The 14,403-nt window shown below is 41.9% G+C and overlaps 1 protein-coding gene across 5 annotated transcripts in view; it reads right to left on the reverse strand.

Annotated features, from left to right (window-relative positions):
- cstf2 (cleavage stimulation factor, 3' pre-RNA, subunit 2) overlaps window positions 1-14,403 on the reverse strand; it is an 81,928-nt gene that overhangs the window by 31,291 nt on the left and 36,234 nt on the right. For all 5 annotated transcript variants that reach the window (XM_078547168.1, XM_078547167.1, XM_078547170.1 and 2 more), the window contains one exon: window positions 3,216-3,357. In XM_078547168.1, the coding sequence (XP_078403294.1) occupies window positions 3,216-3,357 (142 nt within the window). The remainder of the gene's footprint in view (window positions 1-3,215; window positions 3,358-14,403) is intronic.

The following is a 14,403-nucleotide window of genomic DNA, read 5'->3' on the forward strand; positions in this document are numbered from 1 at the left end:
ATGATCCATCTCGGCCTCCTCTGGAGGTCCCCAGCATCACAGATACCAGTCTTCAGCCAATTCAATTCACTCCACGTGATATCAAGAAACGGCTGAAGGCACTGGATACTGCAAAAGCTATGGGCCCTGACAATATTACTGCAATAGTGCTGAAGACTTGTGCTCCAGAACTTGTGTGCCCCTAGCCAAACTGTTCCAGTACAGCTACAACACTGGCATCTACCTGGCTATGTGGAAAATTGCCCAGGTATGTCCTGTACATAAAATGCAGGACAAATCCAATCTGGCCAATTACTGCCCCATCAGTCTCGATCATCAGTAAAGTAATGGAAGGGGTCGTCAACAGTGCAATCAAGCGGCATTTGCTTAGCAATAACCTGCTCACTGACGCCAGTTTGGGTTCCGCCAGGGCCAACCAGCTCCTGACCTCATTACAGCCTTGGCTCAAACATGGACAAAAGAGCTGAGATCCCAAGGTGATATGAGAATGACTTTCCCTAACATCAAGGCTGCATTTGACCGAGTGTGGCATTAAGGAGCCCCAGCAAAACTGGAGTCAATGGGAATCAGCAGAAAACTCTACACTGGTTGGAGTCATACCTAGCACAAAGGAAGATGGTTGTGGTTATTGGAAGTCAATCGTCTCAGCTCCAGGGCATCACTGTAGGAATTCCTCAGGGAAGTGTCCTCGGCCCAACTATCTTCAGCTGTTTCATCAATGACCTTCCTTCCATCATAAGGTCAAAAGTGGGGATGTTCACTGATGATTGCACAATGTTAAGCATCATTTGTGACTCCTCAGATGCCGAAACAGTCCATGTCCAAATGTAACAAGACCGGGACAATATCCAGTCTTGGGCTGACAAGTGGCAAGCAATGACTATTTTCAACAAGAGAGAATCTATCCATCACTCCTTTGACATTCAATAGCATTACCATCACTGAACTCCCCACTATCAACATCCTTGGGGGGGTGGGGGGGGGGGGTGTTACCATTGACCAAAAACTGAACTGGACTAGCCATATAAATAATGTGGCTACAACAGCAGGTCAGAGGCTAGGAATCCTGCAACGAGTGACTCACCTCCTGACCCCTCAAAGCCTGTCCACTATCTACAAGGCACAAGTCAGGAGTGTGATGGAATACTCCCCCACTTGCCTGGATGAGTGCAGCTCCCACCACACTCAAGAAGCTTGACACTGTCCAGGACAAAGCAGCCCGGTTGATTGGCGCCACTTCCACAAACATTCACTCCCTCCACCACCGACGCACAGTAGCAGCAGTGTGTACCATCTACAAGATGCACTGCAGGAATTCACCAAGGCTCCGTCGACAGCACCTTCCAAACCCACGACCACTATCATTTAGATGGACAAGGGCAGCAGAAAGATGGGAACACCACCGCCTGGAAGTTCCCCTCCCAAGTCATTCACTATCCTGACTTGGTCAAGATCCTGAAACTGAACTGGACTAGCCATATAAATACTGTGGCTACAAGAGCAGGTCAGAGGCTAGGAATCCTGCGATGAATGACTCACCTCCTGACTCCCCAAAGCCTGTCCACCATCTACAAGGCACAAGTCAGGAGTGTGATGGAATACTCCCCCACTTGCCTGGATGAGTGCAGCTCCCACCACTGTTAAGATCCCTTCTTAACAGCACTGTGGGTGTACCTACACCACGGACTGCAACGGTTCAAGAATGCACCTCACTAGCACCTTCTCAAGGACAACTAGGGATGGGCAATAAATGTTGGCACAACCAGCGAAGCCTACATCCCATGAATGAATAAAAAAAATCCATGTTGGGGAATACAACACATTTCTCACTTTGTACAAGGTCAAGATTACCACCAATTTCAAGTAGAATTCTCCCAACGTACTGCAACTCCTTTACAGTAAAGAAACCTTATTGTAACTGTCGGACATTCAATCTGCCACTACAGCCATCGTTACACAATTGGTTTCAGTGGAAACCAAAAATAGAAATCAGCCTAGAATATTGCTCCCGATCACTATTCAGTGATTTTTGCTTGAAAGGAAATGTACACGGGCCTCAGTTGGGTGCCAATGCTCAGTCAAGCTCTCAGAACAGCCATGTTTGAGAGACTGGAGAGCTGTCAGTGCCTATTAATCCAGAACTAGCATGAGTCATGGCCTTCAGGAGAGGAGAAAATCTGGGAATACAGGGGAGAAAGGAACGAGGGGAAAAAACCATGGCTGATTTGTACTTCTCCCTCTCTGCAAATAAATCATCAAAAAAGGGTCAACACCAAACTGACAATCACTGAAATTGGTAAACAGAAATTTTCCTTTTTGATTCTGTGAACAAAACCTGGCCTCATGATTCTGCTGAAACTAGTAGTCCGTAAAACATTGAGACATCAACCAATGATGAGAACTTGAGCCAAAGGATATAACCATATGAGAGATTCCCACAACTTTCAAAAAAAGTTAATACAAGTATCAAAATCCAAGTCAGCTGTGATTATTGCCAGACATCAGGCATTGGCTAAAAGGCATTTCTCAGAGGGCTGGCACTTCTCATTGTCAGGTGTACCCATAGCAGTGTTATCATTAGACATTATATTAAAATATTGATAAAAATGCACAAAGGTATGGATTAATATAAGATTTACTTATGCAATATTAATTCAATATCTGAAATTAGACCCACCATAACCATCACTTCCTCTATTACATACTTATAAATCTGTCCTCTACATGCAGCCCAAATTTGGAAAATAAAAGTCCATATGCCCTATGGCTTTCAAAGTTTAATTGAATTTGGTTTGAAAATTTCACACTCCCATCATTATTCTACTGAAACTCCAAGTGACAAAATTGCATTTGAAATGTGTCCAAATGCTGAAAAACTAACGGATGAAAAATTAGCATGCACTCCTGTTTCTAATAATAATTAGTTTAATCCTTCTCAATTTTTCTTTAAATTAGGATACAAGGGATTGCCAAAGGTACAGAGCAATAATAACTAATTAGGTATCCATATTTTAAATTTTATTCTCCCCTTTTTTGGCTACACATAAACTGCACCTCCCCACCCCGGACTCTGACACTAACAAATACATAGACACACTTGTGAAAGGAATGACTGCCAGAAAACCACAGGGAAAATTTCCATTTCCCAACCCAAAAGCGTGCAAGGCAACATTTAGACAGATTACAGATAAATATCTTAAGGGTCTACCACTTACCTTGGTTCCACCTCCCCAGTGACAGAAAGCAGAGTCCCTCCACGTGGGTCATTTGGTGCATCTCCCAGCAAACCTCTTGGAGCTGGAGCCCCACCTACTGGGGGACCCCGCTGCATGTTGCCTCTGGGGTCCTGCATTGGAACTGGAGGGGAAATGGAATCACTGTCAAAAGATCTGTAAGGTGTGTCGATAAAGTTGTATATTACAATGGGACAGATGGGCCAAAAGCCGAATCCCTTTTCTTAAAAAAACATGGGGTTTCCAGCTTCACAGAGCATAAATGATTTCCTGCATCCTGCACCATCTGCAAAAGACCTAGTAGGAAACCTGCTCCCAGGCCTTCAGGCCACATCAAAGCTACTCCTGAATGATGCACAAATGAAGCATAGGGTGTTTCAACGGGCCCAAGGGAAAGTATCTGATACCCGATTAATGTCCACCCACTGAAACATAGCTAAGATCATGATGAAATAGTGCTAATATCCTTTCTACCATTCCATGCATATGCAACAATCAGCTTTCCATTATGCTATATCACAGCTGATGTCTAGATTAGACGTGCAGCTTTGACAGTTAGTCCATATCATCCTTTTGGAGCTTGCAATAATTTATGCTCTGTAAAGCTGTGTAAACTTTTTATTTGCATTTTGATGAAATAAGTAAATGTATTTAAAAATGTAAATTTAAACTAACCATTCAGCCCAGATAGAAAATAAAAATATCCTAAATCTGCATGACTTGCAACTCTAAACCAATCTTTGTTCAATATTGCAATAGCCTACCTGCCAGTATTATGGTATTTAACAGTTCATTGTTATCTCTCACAATCACACAGGCCTACTACTTCTTGCAAACCTGCTTCACATGCAGCAAATATCAAGATGTGTACCTGCCTCATTTTACAGATTTAAACCGAGGTGCACGGAATAATTCAAGACTCAACTCTGCATAGAGTCTGGATTTGCTTCTCATTGTAAAAACAAAATGTGAAGGAGAGACTCAATTCAAGTTATATTCATTAAATATCACATACGATGATGGTAGTGACTTTATCTTTTATCTCATGGACTTATTTTTAGAAATAGAAGGTTTCGCTGTGTTACGTTGCACAGCAATACAAATTGTGTTAGGCAACAACCTGAGGATCAAGTTAATTCAAAAACATCTTTTAAAAAAATAGTATTAGTAAGTTTTTAGGAAGTAAAACAGGCAAGCTATGGGGTTTGAAATATTTATTTTAATATTAAAGTTTATACTGCACGCTTCCAGTTAAATGAGTTAAATATAGATAACCAGGCACAATTTGCTCCTGCCAAAATCCACCAAGTAAGTCACCAACAGCCCTTTGATTTCACAAACACTTAAGCTTGTTCGGCATGCTTCTCCTCTCCCTTAGTCTCGCTAGAATAGACTAGAAATTGCTGAGATCCAATCACTCTGAATACACCCTCCCAAGGCTAGCTAATTATGCAAAAGTCTCTAACCATTTTTTATTTTCTCAAATCTTGCACCCTTCTCACTTCATTAAATATAAATGTCTTGGTTGTAATTAGCCCAGGGTTCTAGCATACTAACTCCTCCTAGGCTTATGAGGATTCAAATGCTGACTCTTTATTAACTAGACCACAGAAGTCTTTGTACTGATTCCTGGGCAGTAAATTGAGGTTATAGGACAAGTTTAGCAATTTATAATGGAGCAGAATGAACAATTTAGAGATTTACTATCTTTAGCAAATTTCCAATAATGTTTGAAAAGCCAGTTTTGCCATCCAAGCCAATGTATCATGTAAAGAGTGATGATGATGCACATGGATGCACAGCATAAACTGTACGAGTCAGCTGTTGCAGAATGAACTCCAGTCTGCTCCCAACATAAGAGGATCTTGGTTCTAACCACTATCCTCCAGAACAGAGTAACCTGTTTTTGCCAATGATCACAATCAGACAATCTCAATGGATGAAGATTAACCTTGGTTACATTTTAGCTGCCAAAATGTTGGGTTGCTTTGAGTGTACACAATGCATGCCATGACTATCTCAGGCAGAAGCAGTCTATCATATTTCATTTTAAAACAGAGTTAACCAGGTTTGTTCTTTAATTTTGGAATACTTAGTTTTACAAAAGAAAAGTGAGATACAAAGTCTCACTTGCGCAATTCAAATTACATTTCTGACCAACGACAGTGCTAATGAGACACTAAATTATAACAAATTAAGTTGCCAAAGAATTGTGGTAAGGATGGATTGTGGTACTGACTACATGTTCTTCTGGTACAAAAGCTAGAATAATGGGAGACAATACAGCATTGGCAATATTGGGAAAATTTCAAATACAATCAGCAACTCCTCTGACTCAGCAGGTAGCACTCTTGCCTCTGAGTCACAAGCCTCCAGGTTCAATTCCCATTGTAGGGCTTGAGCACAAAAATCAAGGCTGACCCTCCAATACAATCCTGAGAGTGCTGCACTGTCAGGGGTGCAGCTTTCAGATGAGACATTAAACAGAGGTCCCATCTATTTGCTCAGGTGGATGTCAAAGGATCCCATGGCACTATTTTGAAGAAGAACTGTGTGCAGTTTTGGTCCCCTTACCTCAGAAAGGATATTATTGCCACAGAGAGAGTGCAACGAAGGTTCAGACTTGGGAATGGCGGGACTGTCTTATGACGAGAGACTGGGAAAACTGGGCCTGTATTCTCTAGAGTTTCATAGAATGAGAGGTGATCTCACTAAAGCCTACAAAATACTTAAAGGAATACAGGGTAGATGCAGGCAAAATGTTTTCCCTGGTTGGAGAGTCTAGAACCAGGGGGCACAATTTCAAAATAATGGGGAAGCCGCTTAGTAGCGAGATGAGGATAAATTTCTTTAACTCTTGGGGGTTGGAATTCTCTACCCCAGAGGGCCGTGGAAGGTCAATTATTGAGTAAGTTTAAGGTAGACATTGATAGATTTCTGATTAACAATAACGTAAAGGGTTATGGGGGAGTGTGTGGGTAAAAGGCATTGAAGTGTTCGATCAGCCATGATCGTATTAAATGGCGGAGCGGGCTCGATGGGCTGAATGGCCTTCTCCTGCTCCTATGTCCTATAAGAGCAGGAGAGTTATCCTTGATGTCTTGGCCAATATTTATCCCTCAAATCAACACCACAAGATTATGTGGTCCTAATCACATTGCTGTTTGTGGGAGTTTGCTGTGCACAAATTGGTTGCTGGATTTCCTACATTATAACATTAACTACATTTCAAGAATACCGTATATACTCGTTTAAAAGTCGATTTTTTGAGACCAAACTTGTAGGCGAAAAGTAGGGAGTCAACTTATACATGACGAATATTTTCGAGGTGTTGAATTCCATGGCAGTTCCCAATGATACTGTCTCAGCAGTTGCTGGCCATGGTTCTGAATTCAGGAGGGAACTGCTGTCCCAGGCTATTACTGATGGTTTAAATGAGAAAGAGCAATTGTAAAAAAGGCTCACAAGATTGTTCCGGTCAATCCCGCTTCCAAAACTAGCACAAGGTATACGTAAGATTAAAGATTTTTGGGCCAAAAGCCAGGGGTTGACTTTTACATGTGTTAAACGAAAAACTAAGGATTTTTTGGCCAAAAGTTGGGGGTTGACTTTTACACGAGATTGACTATTATTCGAGTATACAAGGTACTTCATTGGCTGTAAAGCGCTTTGAGGCATCTGGCAGTCGTGAAAAGCAGTATATAAATGCAAGTCTTTCCCTTTTTAAAATTATACTATATGGTACATTAAGGTTGGTTACAGAAACAGACAGAAGTAAAAAGAATCACAGGCTAATTTGAATGTGCAAAAGATGTACTGAAAATGTCTTTGATTCCAGAGCAAATTATTACAATGATGATGATAACCACCGACTCAAAAGTTAAGCAGTAAAGGCAAATACTCAATAGTTAGGTGAAACCATGGTAAATAATGCATTTGGCAATGCTGCACACTGGGAAAGGAAGTGTTTTGTGAATTTATGAAGAATTTCAGACATAGAAAATTGACTTTTAGTAGCATTTAGAAGTGACTCTGCAATTCAGAGCATCTAATATGTACAAGCTTTACATTTGAATAAACGGCTTGAATTCCCAATGGAAGACCTACACTGAAAAAGGGATTACAAAGTCAGTGTTTTAACTGGAGGCAAAAATTCATAATTGCCAATATCCATAATAGTTCCAGTGGACTGAATGACTAACTACATCACAATAGGAACACCACAGAAGCAGTAAAATCACAGCTACTTTGCAATAGAAATCATACTGTGGCGGTAACATCAGAGGGTTTAGCCAATGCATTTAATAGGAAATACTGATTAATAAGTCAATGAGATTAATCACATTCTGAAAAGTAATTTATCCAGTTTTCACAAGCACGTATAGTTTTAAAACATCAAGTGATTCTATTCAATAAAGTCAAATAAGGTTCAGAACAAGATCTCTTTTTTGAGTCTTGTGAAATTTTGGCCTTCACTGGGTGAACTCAAAAGATGCACCGTATTACTGCTTAGATCACCAATTTTAAAGCCAACCAGCTCAAAAGGGTTCTCAAAATTCCACACGAAAACATATCAGTCTTGGATCAACTCCAACATCATCACTCCCCTCCCCAAAAAGCTGAACAGTGCATTCCTCTTCCTTGATCACCAGATCTCTAGAAGTACTAGAACATCCTGCTCCTATCTCTCCTACAACTCCATTTGAATCCATGAGGTTTCTGCCCCTCCCACAACACTAAAACAATGAAATTCAAAAGTCTCCAGGCACTCTTCATTCTTTTCTTCAAGAAATCTTAAGCTTTGAGCCACAAATGCTCCATGTAATAAGAACAAATTGGACCCATGGTTGAAGCAATGGAGAATGAGACAGAAGATCACGAGAGGGATAAGGAAAGAGTAACCAGTGCCACAGCAGCAATTACAGGTTCATCTGCCTCCTCTAACAATAGCTTATAGCCATCAAACAACAGCCATCAATCAAAAGAATGGCTCAGTTGATCATATTATCTTCCTGCAACATGTCCACTTCAATGTCCAGCTCCATGGGACTGTCCTCAATTGGTTCCACTCAACTATCCAAGCAGGCACGGAATACCTAGCAATGGCCGCTCTTCCTGCCATCTTAGGAGTTTGCCAAGAATCCCTCCTGGCATGCTGTTCTTGGTGATATCATTCGCAAACATGGGACCAGCATTCATGTGTATGCTAACAACAACATAATTGCTCTACCACACCATCATCTCTCTGCCATCAGATTGCTTGTGCAGTATCCAGTTTCAAAAGACCACCATTTTGACATCCACCAAACTCTTTATGCTTGTCACCAACTGCATCCTCTGGGCCATGTCTCAGGTTGAACCAAGCTGATCTGGCAAACCATTTTACTTAATGTCATGTTTAAATCCATCTGTAGCCTCAAACCATCCCTATAACCTCCCCTCTGAACTCTGTTACTTTGCCTCCAGCTTTCTATGCAACATGCTCCCTTTTGTCAGTAGCTGTGCCTTCGTGAGATTAACCATGAAGCGATCAGATCATCATTAGCAAACTAGATCAATTTTTAATTTCCTATATAGAAGGAAACTTACCATTTTTACCCAGTCTGACCTGGTCGATCTTTAAGGATGTTATAGCTGACCACTTAGAAGAGCTCAAGGCAATAGGGAAGAGTCAGCATGGTTTTGTGAAAGGAAAATCATGTTTAACCAATTTATTGGAGTTTTTTGAAGGAGCCACATGCGCAGTGGATAAAGGGGAGCCTGTAGACCTACTGTACTTGGATTTCCAGAAGGCATTTGAAAAGATGCCACGTCAAAGATTATTAGGGAAAATAAAAGCACACGGTGCAGTGGGTAACATATTAGCATGGATAGAAGATTGGCTGGCTGGCAGAAAGCAGAGAGTATGCATAAATGAGTCTTTTTCTGATTGGCAGGATGTGACAATTGGAGTCCCACAGGGGTCTGTACCGAGGCCTCAACTTTTTATGATTTACATCAATGACTTAGATGAGGGGAGTGAAGACATGGTAACTAAATTTGCAGATGACACAAAGATAGGTAGGAAAGTATGTTGTGAAGAGGACATGAGGAGGTTGCAGATGGATATAGATAGTTTGGGTGAGCGAGCAAAGAGCTGGCAAATGGAGTTTAATGTGGGAAAATGAGAAGTTGTTCACTTTGGCAGGAAGAACAAAAAAGCAGAGTGTCACTTAAATGGAGAATGGTTGCACAATTCTGAGGTGCAGAGGGATCTAGGTGTTGTAGTGCATGAGTCACAAAAAGTTAGTATGCAGGTACAGCAAGTAATTAAGGCTAATGGAATGCTATCCTTTATTACGAGAGGGATTGAATGTAAAAGTAAGGATGTTATGCTTCAGTTATACAGGTCATTGGTGAGACCTCACCTCAAATGCTGTGTTTGATCTCCTTATTTAAGGAAGGATGTAAATGCATTAGAGGCAGTTCAAAAGAGGCTTACTAGACTGATATCTAGAATGAGGGGTTGCCATATGAGGAAAGGTTGGACAGACTGGGCTTGTTCCACTGAAGTTTAGAAGAGTGATGGGTGATTTGATTGAAGTATACAAAATCCTGAGCAGCCTTGACAAGGTGGACGTCGAAAGAATGCTCTCTCTTGTGGGTGAGTCCAGAACTAGGGGCCACTGTTTTAAAGTTAGGGGCCACCCTTTTAGGATAGAGGTGAGGGGAAACTTTTTCTCTTAGAGGGCTGTGCAACTTTGGAATTCTCTGCCTCAAAAGGTGGAGGAGGTGGGGGTCACTGAATATTTTTAAGGCTGAGAGAGATAGATTGTTTTAGGTAAGGGAATCAAAGGTTATCTTGGTTAGATGGGAATGTGGAAATCGAAACACGAAGATCAACCAAAATCTTATTGAATGGTGGTGCAAGCTTGAGGGGCCAAATGGTCTACTCCTGTTCCTACTTCTTATGTTCTTATATTCTTATGACCTTTATGTAACTCCAGACCCACAGAGAATCGGTTGACTCCTAACTACCCTCTGAAATGGCCTAGCAACTCAAAAAAACAAAAAAATTACAATAATAAAACTGAACAAACTACATGGCACCAACCTTTACATTGGATATGGACATGACAAAGGCACATCCAGTCCAATCGACCCTGCAAAGTGCTCCTCAGTAACATATGGGAACATGCCAAAATTGGGAGAGCTGTCCCACAGATTAGTCAGCAACAGCCTGACAGAATCATACTCATCAGTCTACACCCTAGTCTTTTCATCGTTACTATGAAGATATTCTATTCCTTGGGCAGTACATACTCACTAAAGATGGTAGCGCACTGGTATATATATATAAAAATAATAAAATTTATATATAATAAAATTGAATCTGGACCCCATGAACTCACAGTTCGAAAATTAGCAAGAAAACCTTCTGCTGATTGTACCTATCGCCTTCTCTCAGCTGATAAATCAGTATTTCTCCATGTTGAACACCACCTGGAAGAAGCACTGAGGATAGCTATGGTACAGAACATGCACTCGGTAGAGAACTGCAACATCCTTCACTAAGAGTGACTTGGTAGCACCAGTACTGATTGAGCCAGCCACATCCTGAAGGACATACCTGCCAGACTGGGCCTGCAGCAGGTGGTGAAGGAATCAACAAGAGGGAAAAATCTACTTGACCTCATCCTCACCAACCTATCTGTCACAGATGTGTCTGTCCATTACAGTATTGGTAGGAGTGAGGGTTCTTGTAGATACAAAGTCCTATCTTCAAATTGAGGATACCATCCATCGCATTGTGTGGCACTACCACTGTATTAAGTGGGACAGATTCAGAGTAGATTTAGCAGCTCAAATCTGGGCACCCCGCCAGGAGGTGCTGTGGGCCATTAGCAGCAGCAGAATTGTACACAACAGTCTGTAACCTCGTGGCCCAGCATATCCCTCACTCGACCAAGCCAGGGGACAAACTTTGGTTCAATGAGGAGTGTAGGGGCCCATGCCAAGGCAGTTCTAAGTATACCTAAAATTAATTGCCAAACTCGCGAATGCATACTGAATAACAGAAGCAGCGTGCAATAGAGCTAAAGCAAACCCACAACCAACGGACCACGTCAAAGCTCTACAGTCCTGCCACACCCAATCATGAATGGCGATAGACAATTAAACAACTAATCAGAGAAGACTCCAAAAACATCCCCACTCTTATATGATGGCAGATCCCAGCATGTCAGTGCAAAAGAGTAGGCTGAGTATTTGCAATCATCTTCAGCTAGAAGTGCCGAGTGGATGACCCATCTTAGCCTCCTCCTTAGGTCCCCATTATCACAGATGCAAGTCCTCAGCCAATTCAATTAACGCCACGTGATATCAAGAAATGGCCAATGGCACTGGATAGAGCAGAGGCCATGCACCCCAACAACATCCAGGTTGCAAAACTGAAGGTCTGTGCTCCAGAGGTAGCCATGCCTCTAATCAAGCTATCCAATACAGATCCAACACTGACACCTATCTGACAAAATTTATCCAGGTTATGTTCCGGCCAATTACAACTCCATCAGTCTACACTCAATCAGCAGCAAGGCACTGGAAGGACTCACTGACATTGTTACCAAGCAGCACTTGCTTACCAATAAACCTGCTCAGAGATGCTTGGTTTGGATTCTGCCAGGATACCTGGCTCCAGACCTTATTACAGTCTTGGTACAAACATAGCCTAGCGGAGCCGGCGGTGTAGTGGTAATGTCACTGGACTAATATAATACCCTCAACTCCATGAACATTTATTTTGTGTATTAACCTTTTGTGAGGCACCTTATTACTGTTGGGAATCCGAGTACACACCATCTACAGGTTTCCCTTTATCCATCCATGTTTTTTTAAAAATTACTTCTTGTGATATGAGCATTACTGGCAAGGTGAGCATTTGTTGCCCATCTCTAACTGCCCTCGAGAAGGTGGTGATGAGCCACTATCTTGAACTTCTGCAGCCCATCTGGTACAGGTACAGCCACAGTGCTGCTGGGGAGTCAGGACGCAAGTTGCTCGTCGCAGAATTTCCAACTTCTAACCTGCTTTTGTAGCCAGGCTATTTATATGGCTGGTCCAGTTCAGTTTCCGGTCAATGGTAACCCCTAGGATGTCGACAATGGGGGAGTCAGCAATGGTAATGTCACTGAATGTCAAGAGGAGATGGTTAGATTCTCTCTCGTTGCAGATAATCATTGTCTGCCACTTTTGTGGCATGCATGTTACTTGCCACTCATCAGCCCAAGTCTGAATGTTGTCCAAGTCTTGCTGAATATTGGCACAGACTGCTTCAGTATTGGAGGAGAGTCAGTGTGATTCCCACTGGGCAGCAGTGTGAGTGAACATGCGCAATCTTCCGTTTTTCAGCTCATTAATTATGTGCCAGCAAGGAGCTCAGCGAATCTCATGGTGGGTTGGGCGGGAAGTCGCCCACCCCACTGTTACCTCATGGGGTTGTAAGTCCTGGCACCATATTTGAAGGGCACCCAGAGACACATTCACTCATTGCAGGCTAGGAGCTCCGCATTACTCCTCCAGAATCCTTTTGGCCGCAGCTTGTACTGGAGAAGCTTGCAGATGTGAGCAACCACATCCCAGGACATACGAGGCCACCTCCAGCATTACCTTTTGTTCATCTCTAGACAAGAGCGCAGCCGGCGATACACTCATTGTCGGGCCAACGTTCGTCATTGCAGTGGTCCATGTTCGCCAGCCTCTTGACCCAATAGAGGCCCCACTACCTCTTGCTGCTCAGGCTCTTGCTCTTCATGGCCCTATACCAAATGGCGAAAGGCCTTCCTTCTCCTCATCTGGATGAAAGCCATTACCAAGGCAGGGTTACCTGTAGCCTGCATCATCGACACTGCAGTGGATGTGTGAACGAGTTGAAGTGATACATTAAATGAGTATGTCCTTTACAGGTTTCCCTCCATCTTAACACCAGCAGGCAAGTGCTAAGCACTTCACCTGGCCTCCATCTAAACATGGCATCCCCACCCCACCCCTTCCAGGTAAAAGACATCCTGGAGGACCAGAGATGGGTGTTCCTCACATTTCATACATGAATGCATATGGAGACATCACTCTTTGACCAGGGTGATGAGAGCTATGTGCAAATAGCCTCAGGCAGACACCTTTTCGCTTGTCTCCACTGCCCTCAAGACTCTATTGAGAGATATTGCCTTGGCAGCATAGAAAGACTAACCACATGATCCTGTTGATAGTTTTAAAATCAATAATTTTAGTGTGACTTTACAATTTCATAGTCTGATTCAATACATTATTTAATATAGTAAGCTAATATGGTCAAGAAGCCATTTTGAACTAATCCAGGAGACATTTGAAAACTAACTGGTTACTGCATGATTGGAAACCACCAGGAATGATTGAACAAAGCAGTAAGCCGCAATTGAGAGAGCGCTGAAGGATAAGTAATTAATTAATAGATGCATTGGTAAAGGCTGGACATTTAACCTCTAACAGGAAGTCTGTAATGTTTTATAATAACACAATATTAATCATAATTAATTTTAAATATACTAACTGTACATTATGAGACTGTACATTGTAAAATGATGATTCTCAAGCCAGTATAGAAAGATGAGGTGTGCTGAAATGAAGCCTTCATGACCTTGGGGAAGTCACATTAAGATGGGTAAAGGATAAGGTATTATACAAAAATCAGATACTGAAACACTGAGTAGACCCATTGCATTACTGTATGGGAAGATGCTCACATGTGTTAGGGACTAATTATAAATCAGCAGACAGTTAAGTTATCTCAAATTAACCTAACTGTCAAACAATAATTGGTTAAGATATTATAAGTCGAGGGTATAAAATGAAGGCTTCGAGAAGCCATTTTGTGAGCATGCTATCCACGTACTGAGTGTCCTACGGACCAGAGGGTTTATCATCACCTCACGCCTTCGGCTTGATCAACCAAGGAAGCCATGAGAAGTCTGTTTAGTTGCTAAGTTGAGCTTTTTCCTTTTACTGTTAATTGAAATTTTGTTTTCTAACTTATTAACTTGTTACCTTTCTAACTTATAATTGTCAATAAATCTTTTGAATTTACCATCTGAAGTGTTCAGTCTTACCTGATGGTTGAGTCTAGTGTGAACCAAATGATTTATCAGATAATCACAAT

This window comes from Cetorhinus maximus, chromosome 8 (genome assembly GCF_964194155.1).
Source record: "Cetorhinus maximus chromosome 8, sCetMax3.hap1.1, whole genome shotgun sequence".
Taxonomy (NCBI): Eukaryota; Metazoa; Chordata; class Chondrichthyes; order Lamniformes; family Cetorhinidae; genus Cetorhinus; species Cetorhinus maximus.